Raw genomic sequence first — 25,557 nt, forward strand, 5'->3', positions numbered from 1 at the left:
GTTCCGAATGCGTAGAGCGGGAAAGGCATCGTCCGAGAAACTTGACAAGTTGCTTAGATCTGGCATATGGTGCGGTCCCCGGCTTGTGACACCGAGATCTAGCGAAAGAGTTTGAAACAACAAGTTGCAGGGTTACGGAAGTCACGACACCAAAGCAGTGAAGTATAGCTACACTGCATGAAGAGGGTTTCAGGCTTGATCCAGGTGCATTTGCGCGTCGACCGTACTGTCTGGCAAGGCTGCGAGCGGCTGCACAGCTTCGGCTGGCTCGGGAGCGGGCGCACCATTGGTGGTCCCGTTCGGATACGGTGGTTGTTCGACATCCACGGGAGGTCCCGCATTCAGCAGTGCTTGCTCCTCCTTTGCCGGCGCTCCCTCGCCTTCGACTCCAGCTCGGGGGATCTCGCCAAATCCTGCTTCTCCCCGTTGCAGCGCTGCGAGTTTCTGTGCATCGAGCTGTCGGAGGAACAGATCTGGCGCAGTGGGATCTGCGAGAGGGTATGTCGGCTTTGCGAGGATGGACGCAGGCTGCGAAGTCGATGCGGTCGGTTCGGTAGAAGATGCGAGCGTTGCGAGGTGTGCCGCCGAGGAGAGCCCATATGGGTTCGTCGGAGCGGTCGTATCTTTCAGTCGATCGTACAGGATTCTGTGCAAACCAGCGTTTACGGTAGGGTCAACAATCAAGTGGTGGGAACGAGCGGCAGGAGAGGTACGCACGCTCTCTCTATCCGCAGACGCTGAATAGCCTTCTTGCTCTTGAGGATCTTGACCGACAGCTTCGTGTTGTCCTGTGCAGCGCAGGTATGTCGTCAACGCGATGCTCTTCGGGAACAGCCGATGGGGGCCGAATTACTGTACCTCTTCAATCTCGGACACTTTGGTCTTGAGCTCCTTGTATTTGTTCTTGTACTTGACATCATCTGTTGCGTGTACGAGCGGGTCAGAACTGGGACGAGAGAGCGCGGCTGAGCGCGACTTGGCTAACCTGCTTGTGTCGAGACTGGGTTGCTGTATGCTTTCGATTTTGTCGCCGCGGGAGCCATCTTGTCCGTGTGCGGGCTGCGAGGAAGTGTAGAGTGCAGGTGACTATCGAGGAGAGGGATAGCTGCTGATGAAACGACTTGCGCTCGCAGTCGACGGTTGTTTCCCACATTTCCGCGTCAACGCTCCGAGTGCTCGTTATCACTCGAGATTAGGATGTCGGCATGGTCTGACAGAAGAATCGAGATCATACAAGCCGTTCAAGAATTGCCTACGCGTCAATCTTGCCCCGCCCTCCCGACGGATGAGTTGCTTCATCGAACAATTCTGCGATGTCTCGATCTGCAAAATGCTCGCAAAGGTATGATCTTCACGATCACGCGAAACGATCATCTTTGACGAGAGCATTCCGATGCAGAACTGCCTCCACCGCTCAAAAGAGTTGCTTCGACCGCCCTCGCAATTGAAGATTTCCTTCCAATTTCGACCCTATCTTCCTCCGGACCGTTCAATCGTGTCGAGCTCGTTCTGCCAGGATCGACGTTGACTGGTCGAAAGACACCCTCTGGTCCAGTCTTGGTGATCAAAACGGTCGACAGGCGCTGGGCTTTCCGCATGAGACGAGTGGGTTCTCCGTTCGTCTCCATCGAGGCCGTATCACTCACTAAATGACGTTTTGGCGTCTCACCACAGCAACAATGTATTGCTCACGAGCTCGCGGTCCTGAAACTCGGGCGGATACCGGCGCCGACGGATCGAGGTCCAGCTCGAATACCTTGCCTCGCGGCATCTTTCCTCTCTTCGACGTCGTGTCACGTTGTTCTCCCTCATGCTCAAGGTGGTGATCTCTGGAGTCTACTAGAATCTCGGACGGCGCAGGCAAGCAACCCAACCCAGCCCGTTGGGCTTCCGGAGGAATGGGTGCAATTCTGGATCGCACAATTGGTCGATGTGGTCGACTGGCTGCATCGACAAGGCTGGACACATCGGTCAGTAGCGACTATCTGACTTGGAACGACTCTCATCTCACTTCCGAACCAACACAGAGATATCAAACCGCACAATCTACTCCTGCTCGGCTCGGGCCACCTGCAAGTGACCGACTTTGGCTCTGCTGCACCGCTGTCACCAAGTTCAGGTTCTACCACCGCTTCAGTAGCTTGCAAGTACGCACTCGCGCTCGTCGGCACTCCAGACTACATCGCCCCCGAGATCCTGCAACACGCGGAGAAGGTCGCAGAAGATTCATTCGATTTCGAGTCGACTTTGTGGAAAGAAACGGAGCGAGCCAGAGCGTACGGCTGCGAGGTTGACTGGTGGTCTGTCGGTATCGTCGCATACGAGGTGCGTTACCAGAACCATTGATCTTGTGCTACTCACCGACGGTCGCGATCATTGTTCCAGCTGCTTTTCGGTCAAGCTCCGTTTTTTGCGGAAGCTATAGCCGAAACATACGAGCGAATCGTAGCATTTGAAGTCTGTCACTCGTTCCGCCCAGATCACATACGTGGACTGATCTTACGATGGACTTTGGTTATTCAGGAGAACCTCGAATTCCCCGAGACGATGCAAGTGAGCCAGGATGCTCGCGACTTTATAACAGGGTAGGCTTGTCTCTTGCTTCAGGACAGGTATGTAGTGTGCTGAGACCATGTCGCCCTACGAAGCTTGCTAGTGGAAGCCTCGCAACGAACGAATATATCGGAGATCAAACAGCAAAGCTGGTTCCGATCTTTCGACTGGCCGACAATCAGACAAGGTGAGATTGCGATCTACCATGCTTTAGTCCCGTGCCAAACCTGACTTTCTTATCTCAGCGAACTCCCCCTATGTCCCCCCTCCGTTTCAGCTACCTGTCATCCCTGCTTCGACCTCTTTCTCCCACCGGCGGCAATCTAGCGCTTCTTTCACGTCCTTTTCCAACTCGTTCTTCTCTTCGCCAGGTCTGTCTATTCTACGACCTTCACCTGCTACGCAAGAAACTGCGAGAACAGAAGAACGCGAGTACTGGGAAGCTGCCGACATCGGCGGCTTGACAGTTCTACCTTCCCTCAATGCTTTTGATTCGACTCATGACAACGATTTACCGCCCAGAGACCTATCGCCTTTGATCGCGTCTCCCGCAGTTCCAGTCAGGAGCGCCGCACGATCCTCGTACGAAACTCCAGCACGTCCGCTTCGAGATCGTTTCGGGACACGGGTAGCGAACGACGCCCCTTCGAGCTCGGCACGATCGAGGCGGCTAGTCACGGATGTTGAAGCCTGGAAAGAAATGCAAGAACATGCTTGGGAAGTGGGCATGTCGACGAGGAAACAAGGTCGGAAGCCGCAACCAATCGAGGACCAGCAGCACGACGATATTCGGCCAGGATCAACGAATGCTGGAAGTGGGTCGTCGAGTCGGGTAGAACTCGGTCATCTTGAAGCGCGACACGAAGAGATGGTGAAAGAGTTGGAAGAGATGGGTAGGAAATACGGCAGTCTGTTTGAGCTGGCATCACTAGAAGGGGCTAAGTGAATGGAGTTTCTCGTGTAACGCAGGCGAGCGATGCCAATTCACACGAGATCTGGACATTGCCGTTTTGCACACTAAGCTACGAGCTGAATGTGTCACTGCTCCTGATGCCTCACATTACTCACTATGTCTCTCTGCTCACGCAGACCCTCTAGGCTGACCGGGACGCGCCCAGGACCGTTCCTTTAGCAACCGTTCATGATATCTGAAATGAGTCGACCTCAACCATGCACGCGATGCTCCTCGATCGAGGCAGATGATCCGCAGAGTGTCGCTTGAGCGGATCTGTGGCAATGCAAGCTCAGAAGAAGGAGAGTAGGAAAACGCCAATCGGCTATAACACCCGTTCGGTGGGCGTGTGCGGTTCCGAGCATGCATTTCCGACCTCAGACTACTCAACGTCCCTCAGGTTATTCTTACTACGCCCTCCGTCAATCAGTTGTCCAAGCGGCTGATTCGGCCAGTCGACATTTTCCCATGCGTCAGAATAAAGATGAACGCACTAGAGTGCGTTACCAACAACAAAAGCTCAAAGATCGAGGCTGTTCCGCAAACATCGATTAAGCCCGGCAACAAGGCTGAAAAGGCAACCAAGGCATTTCCCTCCTTTAAGCTAGCTAAGATGCTAAGAAGCGGTACTGGGCTACAAGAGGAACCACTTCGACCAACACCGGAACATTCGAACCGAGGCGGTCAAACTGCCGGTCGTTTAAAGCACACCTTTTTTTCTCGAGCTTCGAGCCGACGGACTCAAAACTTTGCGTCGTCAACAGGTGTAGCGCTCGCCCGACGGCGTCTGCTCGAAGCTGAAGCAAAAAGGTGATAAGCGAGAATCTTCAGCTGAAGCCGAACCCTCGACGCGATTCCTCGCTTTGGGGCGCAGCTTCCGGCTCTTGCTCGATCTATCTGGAACGGTCAGAGTCCTTCCTATATCCCAAGATACCGCGGAGTTTTGGGGCTTCGTGCGCATCCAGCTGCACTGTCCTTTTCCTGCCCACATCTCTTTCTTTTGCTCTGATCATCTCGAGCATTCAACTCTACGATGACGAGATCTCCTTCATCTTTCCTCAAAGCTCGCCCGTCGCGCATCCTGGGCCACCTCCGCACTCTGTCCGAGACGTGGCCCGATGGGCAGTCGTCTACATCGTGGCAGGCCTGGCATGGCGAAGCTGAGCGCACTCTCAAGCGCTTCATCTTCGATTTGACCCAGCCTGAGGGTTTCTACCGTCTGAAGAGCGCTTGGTCGGACGAGGAACACGTTTTCCCGGCCAACAAGTTCCTCGAGCTTGAATCTGCTCTCAGAGCGCTTGTGAACAAGCAGTACAATTCGGTTCAAGAAGTGGTAAGCCCACCAGGACACAGCCTCAGTATACGGTCTTCGTGAGCTGAATCATGCACGGACAGCCGCTGATTGTGCCTGGTTGGAAGTGGATCAAGATGTACGGTTCGATGCCGAACATGAGGTTCTGCTCGTTTGTCACCGTGAGACCATCGGAGCAGTCGTGGCGCACTTCTCGGCCTCTAGTCGCGATGGATTGGCTGACAACACATCCTGTGCAGGTTCTCGGGGAGGTACACAAACTTAAGGAGATCTTCGCTCACCCGGATGCCAACATGCTATTAGCACGTCAGATCGTTGTCGAGAAAGGTTGGGATCGACTTCACAGCTTCCTGGTCGAGCAACTCCAAGCGGCTTGGGAAAAGTGTCCTGTGGACGTGGAGCGTCAATTCGAAATTCTGAACGCCGTCGAAGCATTCGGTTTGATCTGTGTCTCAAATCGCTCCATGACATCGGAATCGGTTCGCGAGGTGCCCGCAGGCCATCAGCGCGAAACGGTGAATACACATGTTCCCGGACAATGAGGTTTAGTCACTGAATCAATCCGTCACCTTCCGTGCGAAAGGTCAAATTGGTCGCGAGTTCCTGCACCTGATGCAGACCGTGCAGGGTCACGATCGCCCAATTGGCTTGCCCCACCTTGAAGTAAGTCTCGGCAATCTCCCCTTTGATCTACACATCTTGACATCAGCGATTTTCAGCCTTTCACTTTCAGAACAGTAAGCTCAAAGGCCTATTCTGAACGGATCAACTATTTTTCACTGACCGCGCGCCGATTTTGTGTGACCTACAGATCTTGAAAAGTCTTGACCAGGTCAACACGGCGCTTTTCGAGGTCGGCTCTCCTGGGGAGCGAGGAGAGGAGCAGTACACCAACTTCCTCCAAACGACAGGCTGGGAAGGCTTTCACTCTCACTTGTCCGAAGCTTTGATGAAGACGAAGGAACAAGCGCTCCTGAAAATGCATCAGTCACAAGTCGAACACAAGCAACAAGTCTTGCTTGAGATGCTCCGGGGCCTCCTCAAGGATCTCATCCAGCTTGAATACGACATTGTCGAGCGCAATCTCGTACCTGGTCAGGTCTGGATCCGACTCAAGGACGATTGGAACAAAGGGGTAAGAGCGATGTTGCCCAACGGAGTTGATGCTTCACGAGTCGCTAAGTCGGATTTGCCTGCCCTAAAAGCGCAGTAGGTGGGAACCCAAGTGCACGTATCCGTCCCTCACTGCAGCGCTTCGTGAAAACTTCGCCGAGCTTCCTAGGCTAGGGGTAAGTCACCTCCCTGATTTTCGCACGAGCCCTTCGAGAAGTGACCTTCCCGCCTGTCGGCCTCACCTCAAGCCTAAGCAACACTCGCTCGCAGCGCACCACCTCACGTACCGCAAGCGAACAATCTACGCTGATTGATTCTTCAAGCTGGTCTTGTGGACTGGAACTGAAAGTCTCAGCTCCTCTCTTTCTCTCTTTCCCCTGGTTTCCGATACCTTTGCCTTCTCAATCTCCCAGATCGTCACGTCTCGAGGAACCGCTTCGTTCTGTCTCAACTATCGATATCTGTTTCAATCGATATCTGTTTCTATCAATATCTGTCTATCGATTTCTGTTCTATCGATTTCTGTTCTGTCGATCTCTGTTTCTCCAAACTGACACTAGTTTCTGGCGTGCTCAAGCCTGGCGCCGTCGAGAGGGCGATCAATTAGCATAGAAAGATCACATCCGCTCACTCCCGAACCGCCATGTTTTTTGACTAGACGTACGTGTCTACCGATACAAGATGTTATAACGTCCGGGCCTGTACAACAAAGCTCCATCGACCGTGACGACTCCATCTTCCCATGCCCTGCCAATACAGTACGAGAGCAGTGACATGCTGAGACCAACTTTGCGTGTTCATGCCATACGCAAGGCACGCCAGACGCACGAACCCTTTTAAGATTCTATTGGCGTCTATTGTCGCCACAAAGCTTCTGTTTCATGAAAGCAGGTTACTTCGCTACTTCCACATTTTCTGGCACAGCTGCTCTTCTCACCTGGTGTACATAGAGTCGTCAACACAACTTCACTTCGGCAACCGGGGCGCTTTAGCTGAACCCAAATAATTCCCCGATCTTATCCCCCGCGGATCATTATCAGATGAATCAGGCCTAGACTCCTTCTTAGGTTTTTTTTCTCAATTCAAGTCGGCCGTTTCTCACCTTGCTCTAGCATCTACTCGGATCGACCACTCAAGCAGTCGTCGAGGACATCAGCCGGTCAGCCTTTACACCGAGTACGATGGGCCGCAACATCTTCAGCGTTCCGATCTTCTTCGTCTTGTTCCGGGAAACACTCGAGGCGGGAGTCATCGTCGCAACGCTCTTGTCGCTGGTCGAGCAACTGGCCCCGGTCGACAGCAAGGATGAAGCGTCTCTTACAGTGCAGAAGAAGCTCAGGAAGCGCATGCGGTGGATGGTGTGGGCCGGCTCGTTGACTGGCCTTGCGATCACCATCTGCATTGGCGGAGCGTTCATTGCCGTCTTCTTTACAAAGTTGCAGGACTTGTGGGCAAAGTCTGAAGGTCAGTCCCTATCCTGGAGAGGTTGTCGCTCGGTGAACCGACGACGGTTGTTTACCGTCGTCCCTCTTCGCATAGACCTCTACGAAGGCATCTTCTGCTTGATCGCCTCGATCCTCATCTTCTTCATGTCGCTCGGTATGCTCCGTATGGACCGTAGCCAGATCAAATGGAAGGCCAAGTTCGCTGCAGCGTTCAACAAGGATGAATCCGTCACGGTCACCGAGCATGAACGTCGTCAAGGTCGCCGAGGAAAGTGGGCCTTGTTCATCCTCCCGATGATCACGATCTTGCGAGAAGGTCTCGAAGCAGTTACCTTTGTTGGAGGTGTCTCGTGAGGCCGTTCCCCCCGTTTCGCTCAGATTTACCTTTCACGACACTGATCCCTCTAGATCACCGGTTTTGCTACCAGGTTGGGACAATCTGCGAAATCGATTCCTTTGGCCGCCGTCATGGGAATCATTGTCGGGTTCATCTGCGGTTTCATCATCTACTCATTCGGAACTCGCGCCAACATGACGATTTTCCGTAAGTGCTCAAACCCTCTCTCTCTCCCCTTGACAGACTTGCGCTGACTCAGACTCCCTGCTTTGTACTTCGTGATGTAGTTGTTGTTTCGACCAATATCCTCCTCCTGCTTGGAGCGGGATTGTTCAGCAGGAGTGTCTGGTTCCTCGAAGCGTACCGCTTCCACAAAGGGCAAGTTCCTGATCCAGCTCGATCTCTTCAGTCCTCATCCTGTAACCTAACCGCAAGCTGCATGTACTACCATACAGAGTCGGAAGTGACATCTCTGAGAGTGGAGACGGCCCGGGATCCTTCGATGTCGATGGCAGCGTCTGGCACGTGCACGGCAACCCGGAAAACCAACTCGCAGGACAAGGCTGGTCCATTTTCAACGGTACGATATCCATTCTCTGGGAAAGCGCCGGTCGAGAGTTCGAGGTAACTGACGGATCATGAATTCGGATCATGGCAGCGATCCTCGGATGGCAGAGCTCGGCGACGCTCGGCAGTGTCCTCAGCTACTGCTTCTTCTGGATCGCGTTCATGGTCGCACTCGTACGCATGAAGTGGGCGGAAGGTCGAACGAGCGTGTTTGGGTACCACTCGAAGGCGGGCAAACGCAGGTTGGCAAAGAAGGCGCAGCAAGAACAAGACTCGTTGCGGACCGTCGCGCAGGACGACGACGACGATGACAAACTGTCGAAAGTGGCAGGATCGAGCGAGGAGAAACTCGACGAGGTCGTCGAGGGACTCAGTACGAGGCCCGTGTTCAGGCGCGAGGACACTTCGGCTCATGAGCGAGACATCAGCATTCGCGAAGCATAGACACGAAACGCCATAGACACTAGCATCTAATCGGTAATGCATCAGCATGTTTGAAGCGATCCTCTCGTTAAGTCCCGCAGAGAGTGGTCAGAAGGCTGAATTAGCGCAATAAACATGTAGTGCACAACACATGACATGACCCGTTTCCCCGTACAATGTACACATCACTCCTCTGAAGCATCGTCGTTGTCAATGTCAGCGAGATCCCTAGTGAAATATGGACAGAATGAGCACAACTTACAGGAAAACAACAAAAGAGTCGAGAATACACAAGCGCGTTCACTCTAGTATGAGTAGTCCTTGCCAGCGACGGGTCCTGATCTTGGTCCATACTTGATTTGGACTGGCCTTTGCAACATTGCTTGAGGGCAAGCTGTTCCGCCGAAAAGCGCGTCGCGGGAGGTATTATAGATTGATCATTCAACATGCGTATGATCAGTTTCGCTGTTCTGAGCTTACGACCTCCGGGCGAGCTGCATGACTGTAGCAGAAGGACGTACAGGCTGAAGGGTTGTATGGCTTTGTCTGAGCGAGTGTCGACGATGACAGAGCGACGACCGCGAGAACCACTACAAGGAGGAATCTTGGGAGCGACATGGTAATGCTGGCTAGACTGGCTCTCGGTAGAGTCGTGGATTGTTGGGATGGCGTATGCTGCACTGTGCGAGAGGCGTTGTGGAGAACGAGTGACAGAGCAATTCGCACGCGCGTACCGCGCGCACCGCATCGCAAAGGCGGACATGGATCCGGAAGCCGACAACAACATTCTTCTTTAGACATAGACATGGTACAGACGGACTCAAGAGGCACTATAGGCGGGCAAGGAATCCCCAGTCGTCGAGGTGGAAGGCTCCTGGTCGGGGCTTGCCGGCGGGAATGGCGTCGAAGGGATAAAGACGGGGATCGAGATGTGCAGAGCGGCTTGAGCGAGGACTGGCGAGATGACATGACAGTTGAGCAGATACTGATGAGATCCTGACTGGCGGTGAGCTCAATCCGCAAACCCAGTGAGGGGACACTGAAAGGCTGAGACATCTCACCTTGAGAGCAATGCCTTTACTCTCGACCGAGCAGTCCCCGTCGGGTAACTCGATCGAGCCGTACCACTTCCAGTCGTCGTCTTTGGCTCGAGTCATGTCCGTCTGAACGACGCGCACTCCTGCCCATTCGAACGAGCGGCCTGAACTGGGGTTCAGGATGGGCGTGGTCCGGGTTTGACGGGATATGGACGCCGTAATCTTGAGTGCATTTGGACCTGTCGTGAGCAAATGGGAGGCGGACGCGCTCGAGGGGACGAGCGAAAGCGTGAACTGGAGAGGAGCGCGATGCGAGAGAGCATCGAGTGAGAGCTGGGTCCGAGCAATGCAAGATTCGTGAGTAAATTATGCGGCTAACAGTCTAGGAGCTTGAAGCGTACGTCTGCTTGGAGTGACATGCCTTCGTTCGATCCGCTGTCAAATTTGAACGGGCGCACAAGCGACGCTGTTGATGGCAGGAGAGATGGAGGCGGCGTAGGAAAGACGACGGGGAGCTCGATGGTCAAGCTGTCAAGAGCGAGGATGAGCCGATGTTATGGTCGGCCGCGAGCCCAACAGGAGGAAGCGCTCACGAATCGTTTCGCCTGAGGAGCCCTTTCCTGACCCCCTCGAACTTGAGCGTCCACAAGACCGACACGGCCGCTGAGCAGGAGATCCGAGATCAGGATCGTATCGTGCACTGAGCGAGCATGAGTGACTGACTCATGTCAAACTGGCGCGCCGCGAGGGACGGCAGGATCTGAGCGTCTTGCGGGTGCGGCAATTCGAACTCGTAGATCCTGGAAGACTGTGACGGCGGCGTGACTGCAGGGTCGACGTCGTTTGCTTGTTTCTCCGGTCGTTTCGGGTCGGCTTGTGCGGCTGTGCCAGCCGAGGTGCACGGGATTTCGAGGTCGAGGAACGGCAGCGTTTCGACGGTCGTGACGGGCACGCCTGCTGCTCCCATTCCACCTCCTCCGAGGGTCGCGTTCATGACCGCGCCCGCTTGCTATCGACTCATGATGAGAGGCTCAGGTTGTGCAGGCGACGAAGAAGAACGCGGCGGGGTGGCCATGGGACGCACCCAGCGATCTTTCCCCATGATGGTCGCGCGCGTGTACGCATACAGGCGCAGGGACGACGAGGTGTAGTGTCCATCGTGGTCCAAATGGACCGCGACCCGCAGAGTGTCGCCAGGTGCACAGACTGCGCGCGGCAACCAGAGCTCCACTCGGGCCCGAGAGTTGTGCGACTCGAGCCGAAGCGGACCCGCTACAGCCATCTCTGCGCCACACGAGCGCTGAATCGAGTCAGACGCGCCAAGCATGCGCGAGAGAGTCAACGAGAGCGAGCGCGAGCATGTGAATTGACCGCCTTGGGCCCAAGTTTATTGACTCTCTCGCTCTTTCGAACCTGCACTCGTCGAGACCAGCAGTGGATGCTCAGGAGAGCTGCGCACCTCGTCAATCAACCTCGACCCGTCGCCTGCCTCGCGCGTTCCGTAGCCCAACCAGCAGTTCGCCTCAGTCCCGCTCGCCCTTCATCGCTAACCCGCTCGGTCCGACTCTGCTCCACCATGTCGACCGCTCCTCAGCCCGTGCACTCGACCGCGACTCCCGCTGACCCGGCTGCGCCCCTCCAGGCGGCGGCAGGTCCCGCCGACGGAGCCGCGCCCGCACCGGCGCCCGCCAAAAAAGACCAGAAACCCAAGAAGCCCAAGAAGGATCTCGTTGCCGGCATGGCCGCACTCGAGCTCGACCCGAAACCCGAGTACATCGACTCGCGTATCGAGATGTTCGACCGCCTCAAGAAGGAGTACGACGACAAGGTCGCGAGTCCGTCTCCGGATCCTTGCCTTTCCTCGCGACGAGCCAACCGCTGACTCGATACTCGCTCCCTGCAGGCATGCCCCGTGAGCCCATCACCATTACCCTCCCCGACGGCTCCACGAAAGAGGGCACGAGCTGGGAATCCTCGCCCATGTCGATCGCCCTCGGTATCAGCAAGAGTCTCGCAGAAAAGACCGTCATCGCCAAGGCAGGTCCTTTCATTGCAAGACGACACGCTCTACTCATGCGCTGACCACCCGACCGGGACCGCGCACGCACAGGTCGACGGCAAACTGTGGGATCTCGAGCGACCGTTCGAAAAATCGTCCTCGCTCGAGCTCCTCGATTTCGAACACCCCGAAGGAAAGAAGGTATGGTGGCACTCGTCGGCGCACATCCTCGGAGAGTGTTGCGAACGGCATTACGGATGCCACCTCTCGATGGGTCCCCCCACCGACGATGGCTTCTTCTACGAGATGGGCATGGCCGGCAGCGACCGCGTCGTGCAGGCGACCGACTACGACGCCCTCGAGACCCTCGCCAAGAGCGTCGTCAAGGACAAGCAAAAGTTTGAGCGTCTCGAAGTCTCGAAAGAGGATCTCCTCAAAATGTTCGAGTACAACTCGTTCAAGACCCACTTCATCAACGACAAGGTCGCAGATGGCACCTCGACCACCGTCTACCGATGTGGTCCCATGATCGATCTCTGCGTGGGTCCGCACATCCCCCACACGGGCCGTGTCAAGTCTCTCGCTGTCCTCAAAGTGAGCCATCGCCCTTATTCCCCTTTCCGCGAAACGAGACTGACTTCGCAACGAGCCGAGAACAGAACTCGTCCTCCTACTTCCTCGGAGATGCCAAAAACGAATCCCTGCAACGTATCTACGGTATCTCGTTCCCGGACAACAACCAGATGAAGGAGTACAAGAAGTTCCTGGAAGAAGCTGCCAAGCGGGATCACCGCCGCATCGGAAAAGTGAGTCTTACTCCCGTTGACCTGGCGCTGTTGAGATAGAAGTTGTTGCTGATTCACGATTTCGAATGTACAGGATCAAGAACTGTTCTTCTTCCACGACCTTTCGCCTGGTTCCGCTTTCTGGCTCCCGCACGGTACTCGTATCTACAACACTCTTGTCGAGTTCATGCGAGTGAGTTGAGCTCTTTGGCCTTTACAACGAGTCAGCGCGCTCACGATCCGTCACGCTCTGTCGACAGGCCGAGTACCGTCGTCGCAACTACCAAGAGGTCATCACGCCCAACATGTTCAACTCGAAACTATGGGAGACTTCGGGACACTGGCAGAACTACGCCGAGGACATGTTCAAGCTCGACGTCGAGAAAGAGACGTTCGCGCTCAAACCGATGAACTGCCCTTCGCACGCCCTCATTTTCGCATCGCGCGATCGCTCATACCGCGAGTTGCCGATCAGGATGGCAGATTTCGGTGTCTTGCACCGCAACGAAGCGAGTGGTGCCCTGAGTGGATTGACCCGAGTCAGGCGATTCCAGCAAGACGACGCTCACCACTTCTGTATGCCTGAGCAAGTAAGTCTGCTCTCCGCGTCCAGCTTGATGAAGTCAGCTCGAGTCATCATCATCTAATAACTATCGGCTTCGTCTCCGCGCTAGATCGAAGAGGAGATGGACGTCTGCTTCGCATTCCTCAACGAGGTCTACGGCGCTTTCGGGTTCGAGTTCCAGCTCAAACTCTCTACCCGACCAGAGAAATACCTTGGAGAGATCGAGACCTGGGACAAGGCCGAAGCCGTGAGTTCTGATTCAACAATCTCGACTTGTTGAGCAAGTGTGACTGATTCGTCCGACCCGATATCCGCCTGCGCAGATGTTGTCCCGAGCTTTGGACAAGTTCGTGCCTGGCAAGTGGGTTGTCGACCCCGGAGATGGTGCGTTCTACGGTCCCAAGATCGACATCACGATCTCGGACGCACTCAAGCGCAAACACCAATGTGCTACGATCCAACTCGACTTCCAATTGCCTCAACGATTTGAACTCACGTACCGATCGGCCGAGGGTGGAGGAGAGACTGGAGCGACCGAGAACAAGCTCTTGCGACCGGTTATGATTCACCGAGCGATCCTTGGAAGTGTGGAGAGGTTCACGGCTATTCTCACTGAGCACTTTGCCGGCAAATGGCAAGTCCAAAGCTAGTCTCACCGGTCGCGGAGGATCATCATACTGACCTATCGAACTCCACATAGGCCGTTCTGGCTCTCGCCCCGACAAGTCGTGGTCATCCCCGTCGCCGCTCCTCACAAGGAATACGCAAAGGAGGTTGCGCAATTGCTGTGGGATGCCGGACTCTACGCCGACGCAGACTTGTCCGACTCGACCCTCCCGAAGAAGGTGCGAAACGGAGAAATCGCCCAATATAACTACATCTTTGGTTCGTTCATCCTCTCTCGCTTTCTGCCACATTCCGCGCGCGTCTAGAAATTCAAAATTGACTGATGATTTTGTTCATCTTGCTTGTCATCTTGGATCATTAGTTGTCGGAAGCGAAGAGATGGACTCGCGTTCGGTCAACGTCCGAAACCGCGACGATGCAGGCAACAAGAAGGCTCGCACGGAGACGATCAAACTCGACGAAGTGCTCGAGAAGATGTTGAGGCTCAAGAACGAACGCCGTTTGGACAACCAACTCCGATAGATTATCGTTTGTAGGGTCTGTGCCGAATGGTCTCTGTGTAAAATTCGCATTGGCCCCTCATCACAGAGAATCAAACCCGTCCAGTATTTTCTGTCTTACATCAAGAAACCCTAGAGATATTTATGCGCTCGAAGCCATTCGTCCACATCCTGACAGTCCCGCTCGAGCCATCTCACCCGAGCCAGAATCGCATCGAGTTTCTGCTCGTACGCTTGCGCGTACGCCGTTCGGTCTTTGTCGGCAAAGAATTCCACGACTTTGTCATAGTCGCTTCGGGTCGAGAAACCACTGACGGCGGTCCCGATTTGGCTCGAGAGGTAGAACGCTTGGAATTTCGCGATGATTGTGTCGTAGTTTGACTTGAACCAGGTCCAATGGAGCGCGCTTCCGACCGGATTAGTCTTGAGCGCGATACCAAACGCAGCGATTTCGTGACTCGGAACTTCGGTCAGCAACATCGAGATCGTTCTCCCGAGGAGAGTTGGGTCTTGAGGACTCGCGAGGGCGGTGCGGGCCGCTTTCTTGTGTTCTGGCGAAGGAGGGTTGCGATAGACCGCGAGAACCTGCTCAGCACATATGTCGACCCGCGTGAGCTCAGGTGCATTCCCGGTTCCGTCAATTTGTACTGACCTTTGCGTATTCTTGTTCGCCTCCATGCTTGACCGACTCTGAATAGATGGAGCCGCGGAGATCACCAGGGATCTGACTTTCGTCGTCAGCCTGCACAAAGTGGTTGAATCGCTTCTGGTACTCCTCGAGGACCGCGGTGTCGCCAGCCTCGGCAAGTGTACTGATCGCAAGCGTTCTCAGTTGGGTCGTGTCGACATTGTCGTCTGCCGATGCGTCGAAGCCGAGTCGCTCAAAAAGTGGTCGGAACAGAGCTCGTCGGAATTTGTCGATGGCGTCGCGAGTCTTCTGGGGTTGTTCAACCCAGGTCTGGCTAAGCGCTTTGAGGCTCGCCGCGATCTCTTGCCAAACTTTACGTCAAGTATCTTGTCAGCGTTCCAAGCTTTCATATCAGCGCCAGCATATTCAAGACACTTACCAAGGTATTCCTTTTCATTGCCGAGCTTGGAAAGGAGCGAGAGGGCGCTTGATGTTCGAGCATAACCGGAGCTCGCGAGAACGGTCGCATCGTTGACAAGACCCATTCTATACACACCTCGGATCAGTATCGAGCGAAAGACGGAGGAATCACGCGGCAAAGGAGGCTCACCGGTCGTTGAGCGAGAACGCCGAGTTTTCCTTGCCGGCCTCTTCTCCGATCTTGACGAGTCGTTCAGCTGGGTACAGAACGCGGTCTGTGGAACCTCGGCTAGGTCAGCACGAACTACTCATGCTGTTCCAATCCCGAATCGAAAGAGTACGTACAGACACCGCAGGTCTCGGCGTTGAGCTTGTACGTTGCATTTTTGACGTCCGCAATCTCGAACGTGTCCTCGCGGTCAGTCAGGAGCACGCCGTGCTTGACGTCCTTCCTGCCGGATTCGACAATCAAAGGCTCGAGCGGGATCTGCCAGATCGTTTCGTCCTCTTCGGGCTGCGGATTCATGAGCACGCGTGAGCTTGTCGGCGCGTTCTGGGAATCGTGAATACTCGACATACGGTAGCATCGGCCGTGGACAGGAAACGCTTCTGACGGATCTTGATGCCCTTGTCCGTCTCTTCGACCGTGAGCACGGGGAATCCGATCTTGCTGACCCACGAGTCCATCATCTTGGACACATCCTGGCCGCACTCGTCCGAGATTCCCTTGAAGAGGTCGGCAGTGCGAGCGTTGCCGTAGAGGTGGCGTTTGAGATACGTCGAGCTGGAACGGGTGGTCACGGTCTGGATGTCAGCCTGCGTTTCTGCCTACAGCGTTCGAACGAGAGATACGCACACTCCCTTGAGGAAGACTTCTTGTCCGACATAGTTGCTCAACATCTGCACGCGTATCGCAATAAGGCGTGTCAGTTTGGGAGCGACTGCTGATTTCCGCGCGCGAATCGATAACAAACCTTCAGGACCGAGGCTCCCTTCGAGTACGACACGGCATCGAAGATCTGGTTGATAGTGGCTTCGTCCGGACAGGGCATCTCACTGAGAACAGAGTCCTACATAAGCGAAATGCTCCGAACGAGCGAAATGTATCGGCTCACATGGGATGCGAAGATCGAGCAGCATCGAGCTGCAATGCTTTCGACAGGTGATCGAAGATGAAGCTCGAGTCGCATTTCCATTCCGGCGCAATCTGCCAACGAAGCAGTGTTCAGTTTCACCGATAGGAGGGCTCGAGCGAAATGGCACACTCACTTGGTCAACAACGAGGACTTCTCCAACGACTGTAAGGAAGGCTTGGATCAATGCTCGGCCTGTAATGCGGAGGTTCAAGGGTCTCACTCGTTGCGAACGCCTCACTGTGGACGGTGATGCGTGTCAAACATACGTTATGTGCGAGAGGACGGCAAAATCAGACTTACTTGAGCCTTCGAACCGGGACAAAGGTACATCTCAAAGAAATTCAGCTTCAAGAGCCCGATACAAACTGGACGGAGATTTCTGCGAACGCACCAGAGATTGTCCCACCACTGGTGCAGCAATGAGGAGTCAGTTGGGCGCGGCAACGGAGGGAAATGCAGCAGTATTCCGAGCCTACCTCCATAGTCGTGATGTTGCCAAACCATTCTACCCGCGACGGAGCATCGTGTGGTCATTGTCAGGTCATCGTCAGGTCACAGCTGAGGGGCAGGTTGAAAGTTGAGTACTGACGATGAGCGAGTTCGTGCGAAGCGACCTTAATCGTAAGCTTTCTGGCTGCCAAGCTAGCCTTCTCTTCATCAACCATGTACACGGAAGACCCGCCGATAACCAAACCAAAGTTCTCCATGGCGCCATTTCCGAAAGCTGGAGTGACGAGGGTGTCGAGTTTGGGCAGAGGAAAGGCAATGTCGAAAATTTTCTCGTAGATCGGCAGGACCTGCTCGCTAGCTTTCAGGGCAAGCGTGGCCTGGTGAACCTCGTGAGGAAGGGCATAGAACCGTATCGGAATGAACCTGTCCTCGACAGCAGAGTGGTAACCTCCTTCGATGTAATCAAAGTTGCCGTTGCCCCAGGCGGCGAGGTATGTTGACATCTTGGGACTTTTGGCAAACTTGACCAGCTCCCACGCATCGTTTTCCTCGTCTTCAAAGAGGTCGAGGCTCGACAGTAGCGATTCCGTCAAGAGCTGAGTGGGCTGGAAAAGGCCCTGCGCGCCTAGAGCCTCGGTGGACTCCACATTCATGTTTGACAATGAGGTCGTTCCGCTACGGGAGATGAGCGAAATCGAGAATGTCGCCTTGAGGTCGGGCTCATCGAAGCAAGGCTGCGTGATTACGGGTCAACAAAGGAGGCCATTGCGCAAAGACCGAATTCAACATACGTAAGCACGACGAGCATCGCCTGTTCAATCATAATGCTGTCAGCTCGCTTCTCAACGATTCTCGGCAGAAGAGAGGGACTGACAAGGTTGGAATTGGGTCATCGCGAAGTACGACTTTTCGGTTTCGCCTTCTGGAATGTGGCTCCCACTGAAGTATCCGACCATGCTGGGCTCGAGCACACCCTTCCAAACACACCCGAGCTTGTAAGAACCCGGCGCGATGGACTCGCCTTCGAAGCTCAGAGTTGCACGTTGCAGTTTGTCGTCGACGGCGATGGTGTCGGCTTTGCGAACTCGCTCACAGCTGTCGTCCGCGTCGATCCGCGCGACGACAGCTGCTTTGAGCTGCAATGGCGATGCGACATGGATCGTCAAAGATGAGACCGGTTCGAGGATATCGAGAAGGATTTCGCCAACGCCGGAGAACGACGGTGCTTTCAGGTCTGTGCGGATCACGAGATCATAGTGTGACGGGATGACGCTACGTGACAAGCGCGAAGGTTCGGATGCTGACATGCTACGGGCGTTTATGGGGAAGACAACGAGTCAGATCAGTCAACGTTTACGAGGCAGCTGCAGATGCAGGTGGGGCCCGTCTGAGGATCTGCTGCGATCAGGACGAGACATACCTGTGAATTGGCGGCGTCGACAGCTCTTACAGATCTCTTTGGGTCTATTGAAGTTGTGAGCGTGAGGAGCGCACAATCACGCGAGAATGATCTGCACCGCATGGCCATGGCTGCGCGAGTCGACTCGATTCGGCTCCGTGGGGTATCCCGATAAGGTGCAGCTTCGGGTAACCGATGTACAATTGGTCACTCGACCGCATGGTACGTTTCGCACGCTTCTTGGTATCGATCAGAACCCTCGTGAAGAATACTGTATTGTCGAAAAAAACGCTGCAATATCTTCAAGCGTTGCCCCGATCACGTGCACGGCAATCGCGGCGGCGGTCACAGCGGCGTTCTCTCAAAATTTGCTTGTCAAGTCAAAGAGGTAGCTCGCAACCGTTTTGCGGACACCCAGAGAGGATCAAAAATACGCATCGTTCGCTCGCTGTAGCTTCGCAGCAACCGGATCGAGAGTACTGCATTTCGTTCACGGACACTACTGTTTCGAAGCCATTCACAGGTATTGGTTGTCTCGGAGCCACTTTTCGACGTCCTGAGCATCTCGTTCGAGCCACTTGGCCTTGGCCCGCACGGTGTCGATCCCTTGCGAGAGACTCTGTTGGTACACGGCGCGGTCCTTGTCGGCAAAGAACGCATCGACCGCCTTGAGGTCTTCCTCGGACGAGAACCCACTGAACGACGCACCAACGAGTCGACCGATCGTAAAGTTGCCCTTGAACCGGATCGAGATCTCGTCAAAGTTGTCCTTGAACCACACCCACAAGTCCCGGCGAGCGGCACGGTTGTTGCGTAGGCCCGAGAAGAAGTACGGGATGTCCTGGTTCTTGACGTCTTTCGAGATGATCATGCCGAAGGTCTTCTTGAGCAGCTCCGGGTCTTCGGTGGCACACAGGGCCGCCATCGCCGAGATCTTGTGCGCGGGAGTGGCCGGCTTGTGGTAGATCTCGAGCACCTGATACGAACCAACGCGCATTAGCTTCACTGTTCGATCGATAGCCGAAAGAGCTCGAGGAGTGTACCTTGGTGTACTCTTTCTCGCCACCGAATCTGACCGATTGCGAGAAGATCGTAGTCCTGATGTCACTGGGGATGAGACTGTCGTCGTCTTGCTCGAGCAGGGCGCCGAAACGACGCTTGACTTCGGCGAGTACTTCCTCATCGCCAGTGACGGCAGCAGTCGCAATCGCCAAGGACCGCAGTTCGATCGTGTCGACATCGTCCGATTCCAAGAACTCCCAGCCGAGTCGTTCGACGACAGGCTTGACGAGCGTGCGTCGGAATTGGGAAATAGCATCGCGGACCTCTTTCGGCTGTTCCCACCAAGCGAAGGAGAGCGATCCGAGGCCGCCGGCGATCTCTTGCCAAACTGGAGTCAAAAGTGCTATCAGTAATCGGCACACCTGAGTAGATGCTAGCATAATCCGAATGCTGACCCAGGTTCTCCTTCTCGTTGCCGAGCTTGGAAAGGAGCGAAAGTGCGCTTGATGTTCGGGCATAACCGGAGCTCGCGAGAACGGTCGCATCGTTGACGAGACCCATTCTATGAACACCTCAGATCAGTAAATCGAAACGTTGACGGATGACAAGGCAGAGGAGACTCACCGATCATTGAGCGAGAACGCCGAGTTTTCCTTACCGGCCTCTTCTCCGATCTTGACGAGTCGCTCAGCTGAGTACAGAACGCGATCTGTGGAACCTCGGCTAGGTCAGCACGGACTACTCATGCTGTTCCAATCCCGAATCGAAAGAGCACGTACAGACTCCGCAGGTCTCGGCATTGAGCTTGTACGTTGCGTTCTTGACGTCCGCAATCTCGAACGTGTCCTCGCGGTCAGTCAGGAGCACGCCGTGCTTGACGTCCTTCTTGCCGGATTCGACAATCAGGGGCTCGAGCGGGATCTGCCAGATTGTCTCGTCCTCCTCGGGCTGCAAACAAGAAATCATGTGTGAGCTCGTGCTCGTTCTATGGTTGTAGACGAATTCAACGCACAGTAGCATCGGCCGTCGACAGAAAACGGTTCTGACGGATCTTGATGCCCTTGTCCGTCTCTTCGACCGTGAGGACAGGGAATCCGATCTTACTGACCCACGAGTCCATCATCTTGGACACATCCTGGCCGCACTCGTCCGAGATTCCCTTGAAGAGGTCGGCAGTGCGAGCGTTGCCGTAGAGGTGGCGTTTGAGATACGTCGAACTGGAGCGGGTGGACGGGATCCGAACGTCAGCATGCGCTTTTGATTACAGCGTCCGAACGAGAGATACGTACACTCCCTTGAGGAAGACTTCTTGTCCGACATAGTTACTGAGCATCTGCGCGCGTATCGCAATGAGGCGTGTCAGTTTTGGGAGCAGCGGCCGGTGTCGCGCCAGATTCGATACCATACCTTGAGAACCGATGCTCCCTTCGAGTACGACACGGCGTCGAAAATCTGGTTGATAGTGGCTTCGTCCGGGCAGGGCATCTCACTGCGAAATCCTCATGCGATGCGCGAGTGAGCTTATCTGCTTTCGAATGAGCCGCATCGAGCAAAGAGGGAGCTAGACTGACATAGGGTGGGAAGAGCGGAGGCCGTCCAGATTGAGAGCGCGCGAGAGATGGTCGCTGATGAAGCTCGAGTGCACTTTCCAGGAAGGCTCAAGTTCGTCAACGAGGATGACTTCTCCCATGAGGGTAGCGAACGCCTCGTTCAGCCAGAGGTTGTCCCACCACTGAAAACGGAGGAAGGCCATCAAGCTGTCAGACTAGGCCGACTCTGCCCGATTCGAGCCGCAAGAGTGCGTGCTTACCTCCATCGTGACGATGTTTCCAAACCATTCTGAAGAACAAGCTCATATGCTCAGCCTCGCAAGAAATTGAAGATGGACGGCATGGACTGAGAGGACTCACGGTGGGCAAGCTCGTGCAGCTGGACACCAATGACCGACTTTTTCGCAGCGATTCCGGATTTCTTCTCATCGTACAGGTACCTGTCGAATTGTTGTTTGAGCCGAGGGTCAAGCGCACTCGAAGAGACCGGCGCGTGGAGGCACTTACACCGAAGTTCGTCCCGTGATCAAACCTATTTGCCAGAATAATTTCGAATGAGCTTGTATCGATACCTCTGAATCACAGAATTAGTGACGAACCCCATCCTTCCATAGCACCCGCATCGAAATCAGCTGCGACAAGCGTGTCGAGCTTCGGGAGAGGGTACGGGATATCAAAGATCTTCTCGTAAACGGGCAGACCACGTTCCTTCGTCTTGAGCGCGAGACCGGCTTGCTTGATGTGGTCGTAGGTCGCGTACGCCTTGAGCGGGACGACCTCACCGGTGAGCGGAGACTTGTAGCTGCCCTCGATCGACTCGAACTCTCCATTCGCCCAGGTAACCAGGTAAGTCGAGACCTTGGGCACCTTGCCGAACTTGACAATCTCCCAATCGTCCTTGAATTCGCCGGCAGACTCAACCTTGAGAGCACCTTCGGTTTTGCCTTCAGTCTTGCCTTCGGTTTTACCTTCGGTCTTGCCCGTGTTCTCGATCGTCGCTTGAGACTCTTTGAAGAATGCGTCGGTGAGGAGGTCGGTCCGTTCAAAGTCGCCTCGTTTGCCGAGGTGTTTGGTCGAGATGACCTCCGAGTTGGACAAGGATGTGGTACCGACTCGTGAGATGAGCGAGAGCGAGTAGGTAGCTTTGATGTCAGGCTCGTCGAAGCAAGGGAATGCACGTCGAGCTTGGCACGGCTCGAATTGGGTCAAAGCGTAGTACGCGGTTTCTCCGTCCTTGCCACCTTTGAGCGGGTACGCCGACCTGTAGTAACCCAGCATACTCGTGTCGAGCGTGCCGCGCCACCTGAAACCGATCTTGTGCTCTCCCTTGGGAATCTCTCCCCCTGCGAACGTGACTCGGATGCGCTCCTTCTTCTCGTCGACGTGGATCTTGGTCGCAGGTCGAACGCTCTCGCTCTTGAGCGAGGTCGAAGCGAGGACGACGGCCTCGACCACGAGCGGGCTCGCGGCGTTGATCTCGAGCGCCTCGATGGGCTCGGAGACGTTGACGGTGACGGTACCCGCACCGGTGAACGTGAGAGTCTCGAGGTCGGTACGGATCGCAAACTCGTAGTGCGAAGGGAGCACCGTTCGCGGGAGTCGGTTCTGTGCAGCTTGAGCCATCTCGGATGAGGATGGGGTGGCTGCGAGCGACGAAACGTTGGCGAGGCGAGAGGTCGTGTGGTGAATGCAGTAGCCGCGACGAGCTACGGGCCTGGGCGGGGTTTGGGAGGAGTACTTGGGTACAAATGCCTGTGGTCAGAGCGTCGTCAGCGTGTCGTGCTGCACCGCGTGTGGGGCAAGCCGGCCGGGATACGCAGACAAGCGCGACTCGAAGCGGACGAGTACCACTCACGCGAGCTGCAAGGGTGCGGACGCTGGGCACAGTGCGAGCAAGTCTCGAGAGCGGTCTCAAGTGGGCGAGAATGGTGAAAGACAAAAACCCGCGAGGTGGACAAAGGGCAACACGCGGAAGCCGCCCGCAGCTCACTCGAATTACTTCTAGAAGACGGCTTAACGCCGCGGGCCGCAAATACCCGCCCAACCTCCTCAGCGTACGTATTTTTATTCGCACTCATGTCCGTCATTACCGTATCACTCGGTCGTATCTCATGGCCCATAAATGCGCTCCGTTTGTCCGAAGCGCGAATAAAAGTGTACAGCTTAAGGGCTCAGTGGTACGGTGTACCTCTCCCCTCTGAAATTCCTGTCATAGTATGCGACTTGCATAGGCTGTGATCGAGGACCCAAGGACTCAAGGAGCGTCAGGTCGGGACGAAGGCCGGGCTCGAGAGTCGAATTTGATCAGGCGATCGATTCAGGACGTACGCCCGTACGCGTGCGGGACGTTGCGGGCGCGTCAAAGCCTGTTCGACCTTGACGCAATCAAAAAGGAAGTCTTTGCAGGCCCTTGATCCCAGCGTCTTTGGGACGAGAGAGCGTCAGGAGGCGACGCGCCGTGTTTGTTGATTGACCTCGGACCGACCACCCCGCCATGTCACAGCAATCGAGATCGAGCCAGCAGCAGCTGCAGTCATCGCAGCAGCAGCAGCAACAGCAACTGCAGTACCAGCCGACGGGCGCGGGTACTTTCCCGGTCCTGTCTGTGCCCGACCTCATCGCCGACTTGCAGCAATGCGAGTGCCCCGCAACCGTAGAAGACTTGACCCACCCGACCCCGGCAAGGGTACAGAACATTTACGAATGGTGGATGAACAACTCGCTCGGGCTCAACGCGGAGGATGTCCGCCGCGCTGCCGAAGCGCAGCTCGTTCAGATGGACAACCCCGTGAGCCGTTGTTACCCCCGCTGTTTGCAGGGAATAAGCCTGCTGAATGCTCGCACCTTTCAGGACATCTACCGCGAAGCAATGTACATGGGCGTCTTCCGCATCGCATTGTACACCCCGTCTCGCTCCTCCTCCCTAGCCCAATGTACGCTACTGATCCCGTGTCGACCTGCAGCTCGCAACTCTTGATCCCGTGTCGCATCACCGACTTCACGATCAAGGACCTCACAGCGCCGACTGCAAACCGATTTCGCCAGGTCTTGAGCGCCATTATCAACTTTCACTTTTTCGCGCAGGAACGGGACAGCGAAATCTTGCAGCCTTGGCACGAAGAACAGCGCGAAGCCGAGGAACAAGAGCAGGCCTTGCTCGACAAGACCGCCGCATTACGAGCCAAGATTGACCAAGAAACGTCAGCATGAATTCGGAATTTCGCGACTCGAATGATTCCTAATGACCCTCGGTTTGTCATTGCAGGGCGCGGCGACAAGCGAATGCAGCGCTGATCGAGGAACAGAGTGCGGCCCACGAGGCGACTGTGGCCAACTTTAACCGGGACAAGGTCGAGGCGGGCAAGCTCAAGCAGCAAGGAGAAGAGCACAAGAAGGCGATCGCTGCTCTCCACGCGCGAAAAGTGAGTCGCAAACTCTCGCGTGTCTTGCTCCTGCTATCCGAGCCTGAATAATTCGTCCTCTTCGATAGACCGAGCTCTCACAAGCGATCTCGCGCTATGATATGGCCATCTCGACTTTGCGCGGGCAGATTGTTTCGTCGCCCGAGAGGCTCAGGTCGACAATCGACGATCTCAACGCCCAACTCGCGCGCGATCAAGAAGTACTCAAGGATACTGAAGCGCGCGAACGGCAGATGAATGCCAAGATGAGCGCCCTCGCACAATACTCGACCGTGAGCACGACTCTTTCTCCTCACCCTTGCAACCTCACGCTCACACGATCATGATGCCAGGAGCTCGAGAGCTGCATTCGACTGTTGAATGACTGGTCTGCTGACGTGAACAAGCTGAGAGAAGCCGGTCAGCGGTTGGAGAAAGACACGGACGAGTTCAAAGCCCTGCAAACCGAACGCACCGAATTGGAGAACCAAATCAACGTGAGTTCCCCTATGACCTTCGCCCATGTCGCACGGACAGGGACTGATCGAGCCTCTGAGATAGCTTCATCGGAGACGGATTGTGAACGCGCGAGAGGAGTTCAGTCGGATCTCGGAAAAGATGGACCGGAAACGAGAAGCCGCGAAACAGCGCAAGAAGAACCTCGAAGAGCAACACATCAACGCGCTCGAACGGAAACAGAAGAACGACATGGAAGCGGCCGAGAAGAACCGGGAAGCTGGAGAGGTCGAGGCCCAGGTGAGCATAGCGAGAGGACGGTCCTGATTCAACCGAAATCGTTCAGCAAACTGACTCCCATGGTGATGTACAGATCCGTGCTATGCATCAATCGCTGCATGCCGAGCTCGAAAAGGGCGAGAAGGCGTACAAGAAGATCAAGGATCAAGTCAGTAAGTCACGTACCTGTCGCCTGTTCCCACTCGACCGTTCTCGCACCAAAACCCTCTCGCGAACACTCCTTTCTCTTTTCAGGTCTTTACTCGATCCGGATCAACAAGGCACTCGACTCGATCAATGTGGTCAATAGCGAGCCGCCCCAGCTCTAAAGCTGTTCTTGCTCAGTCTCATTCTCCCTTCTTTCCCGCATGTCCCTCGTCGCCTGCGCACTGTTTCGGAAGTGTTCGCCCTGTGTTGCCAACATTAGTATTGTACAAGTCCCGGGCCTTTTCTGTGTGGTTTAATTTTGCTATTGTGGAAGGAAATTCTGCCCACATCCAGGTAGCGCTAGTATGGATATGATCATCCGTGCTAGTTAAGAGAGGAGCTCGGCAGACGGATGCGACGCGCGAGGCGAGAGCCAACGGCGTGACTTGCGATACCGCGAATCTCCAGAGCAGC

At 55.2% G+C, this 25,557-nt stretch overlaps 9 protein-coding genes across 9 annotated transcripts; 5 read left to right on the plus strand and 4 right to left on the minus strand.

The window, feature by feature from the left end:
- Positions 1-189: 189 nt before the first annotated feature.
- Positions 190-1,043, minus strand: JCM15063_000736 (uncharacterized protein; the record flags this gene model as incomplete). The annotated part of the gene is made up of 4 exons (XM_076679693.1): positions 190-646; positions 718-788; positions 859-920; positions 986-1,043. 4 exons carry the CDS (start codon positions 1,041-1,043, stop codon positions 190-192), a joined length of 648 nt encoding a protein of 215 aa, XP_076533241.1.
- Positions 1,044-1,197: 154 nt separating this feature from the next.
- Positions 1,198-3,499, plus strand: JCM15063_000737 (uncharacterized protein; the record flags this gene model as incomplete). The annotated part of the gene is made up of 8 exons (XM_076679694.1): positions 1,198-1,342; positions 1,400-1,605; positions 1,675-1,970; positions 2,028-2,325; positions 2,386-2,457; positions 2,524-2,585; positions 2,649-2,740; positions 2,799-3,499. The coding sequence occupies 8 exons, from the start codon at positions 1,198-1,200 to the stop codon at positions 3,497-3,499; spliced, it is 1,872 nt and encodes a 623-aa protein (XP_076533242.1).
- A 1,039-nt stretch (positions 3,500-4,538) lies between these two features.
- JCM15063_000738 (uncharacterized protein) lies at positions 4,539-6,030 on the plus strand (the record flags this gene model as incomplete). Its single annotated transcript, XM_076679695.1, has 5 exons — positions 4,539-4,838; positions 4,925-4,978; positions 5,057-5,296; positions 5,367-5,480; positions 5,629-6,030. The coding sequence occupies 5 exons, from the start codon at positions 4,539-4,541 to the stop codon at positions 6,028-6,030; spliced, it is 1,110 nt and encodes a 369-aa protein (XP_076533243.1).
- A 1,081-nt stretch (positions 6,031-7,111) lies between these two features.
- On the plus strand, positions 7,112-8,723 carry JCM15063_000739 (uncharacterized protein; the record flags this gene model as incomplete). Its single annotated transcript, XM_076679696.1, has 6 exons — positions 7,112-7,394; positions 7,470-7,725; positions 7,804-7,919; positions 8,000-8,090; positions 8,168-8,292; positions 8,371-8,723. The coding sequence occupies 6 exons, from the start codon at positions 7,112-7,114 to the stop codon at positions 8,721-8,723; spliced, it is 1,224 nt and encodes a 407-aa protein (XP_076533244.1).
- A 799-nt stretch (positions 8,724-9,522) lies between these two features.
- JCM15063_000740 (uncharacterized protein) lies at positions 9,523-11,021 on the minus strand (the record flags this gene model as incomplete). Its single annotated transcript, XM_076679697.1, has 6 exons — positions 9,523-9,687; positions 9,764-10,072; positions 10,141-10,267; positions 10,333-10,402; positions 10,463-10,748; positions 10,824-11,021. 6 exons carry the CDS (start codon positions 11,019-11,021, stop codon positions 9,523-9,525), a joined length of 1,155 nt encoding a protein of 384 aa, XP_076533245.1.
- A 294-nt stretch (positions 11,022-11,315) lies between these two features.
- THS1 (threonine--tRNA ligase THS1) lies at positions 11,316-14,237 on the plus strand (the record flags this gene model as incomplete). Its single annotated transcript, XM_076679698.1, has 10 exons — positions 11,316-11,574; positions 11,643-11,776; positions 11,850-12,332; positions 12,398-12,544; positions 12,618-12,716; positions 12,784-13,113; positions 13,198-13,335; positions 13,412-13,722; positions 13,789-13,973; positions 14,077-14,237. 10 exons carry the CDS (start codon positions 11,316-11,318, stop codon positions 14,235-14,237), a joined length of 2,247 nt encoding a protein of 748 aa, XP_076533246.1.
- A 110-nt stretch (positions 14,238-14,347) lies between these two features.
- Positions 14,348-18,156, minus strand: JCM15063_000742 (M1 family metallopeptidase; the record flags this gene model as incomplete). The annotated part of the gene is made up of 17 exons (XM_076679699.1): positions 14,348-14,800; positions 14,868-15,214; positions 15,283-15,389; positions 15,454-15,538; positions 15,609-15,777; positions 15,843-16,047; positions 16,120-16,163; positions 16,238-16,319; positions 16,379-16,470; positions 16,533-16,561; positions 16,620-16,636; positions 16,700-16,705; positions 16,791-16,807; positions 16,876-16,904; positions 16,989-17,583; positions 17,641-17,660; positions 17,724-18,156. 17 exons carry the CDS (start codon positions 18,154-18,156, stop codon positions 14,348-14,350), a joined length of 2,730 nt encoding a protein of 909 aa, XP_076533247.1.
- A 609-nt stretch (positions 18,157-18,765) lies between these two features.
- Positions 18,766-22,423, minus strand: JCM15063_000743 (M1 family metallopeptidase; the record flags this gene model as incomplete). Its single annotated transcript, XM_076679700.1, has 13 exons — positions 18,766-19,224; positions 19,292-19,638; positions 19,706-19,812; positions 19,875-19,959; positions 20,030-20,198; positions 20,263-20,467; positions 20,540-20,583; positions 20,658-20,739; positions 20,822-20,982; positions 21,061-21,089; positions 21,161-21,240; positions 21,308-21,332; positions 21,400-22,423. The coding sequence occupies 13 exons, from the start codon at positions 22,421-22,423 to the stop codon at positions 18,766-18,768; spliced, it is 2,817 nt and encodes a 938-aa protein (XP_076533248.1).
- An 871-nt stretch (positions 22,424-23,294) lies between these two features.
- On the plus strand, positions 23,295-25,265 carry JCM15063_000744 (uncharacterized protein; the record flags this gene model as incomplete). The annotated part of the gene is made up of 9 exons (XM_076679701.1): positions 23,295-23,588; positions 23,652-23,698; positions 23,764-24,000; positions 24,066-24,222; positions 24,291-24,494; positions 24,555-24,698; positions 24,763-24,957; positions 25,031-25,109; positions 25,192-25,265. 9 exons carry the CDS (start codon positions 23,295-23,297, stop codon positions 25,263-25,265), a joined length of 1,431 nt encoding a protein of 476 aa, XP_076533249.1.
- Between the last annotated feature and the right edge of the window lie 292 nt (positions 25,266-25,557).

The sequence above is a fragment of the Sporobolomyces koalae genome (assembly GCF_050403365.1).
Source record: "Sporobolomyces koalae JCM15063 DNA, S_koalae_JCM15063T_v1_ctg25, whole genome shotgun sequence".
Classification (NCBI taxonomy): domain Eukaryota; kingdom Fungi; phylum Basidiomycota; class Microbotryomycetes; order Sporidiobolales; family Sporidiobolaceae; genus Sporobolomyces; species Sporobolomyces koalae.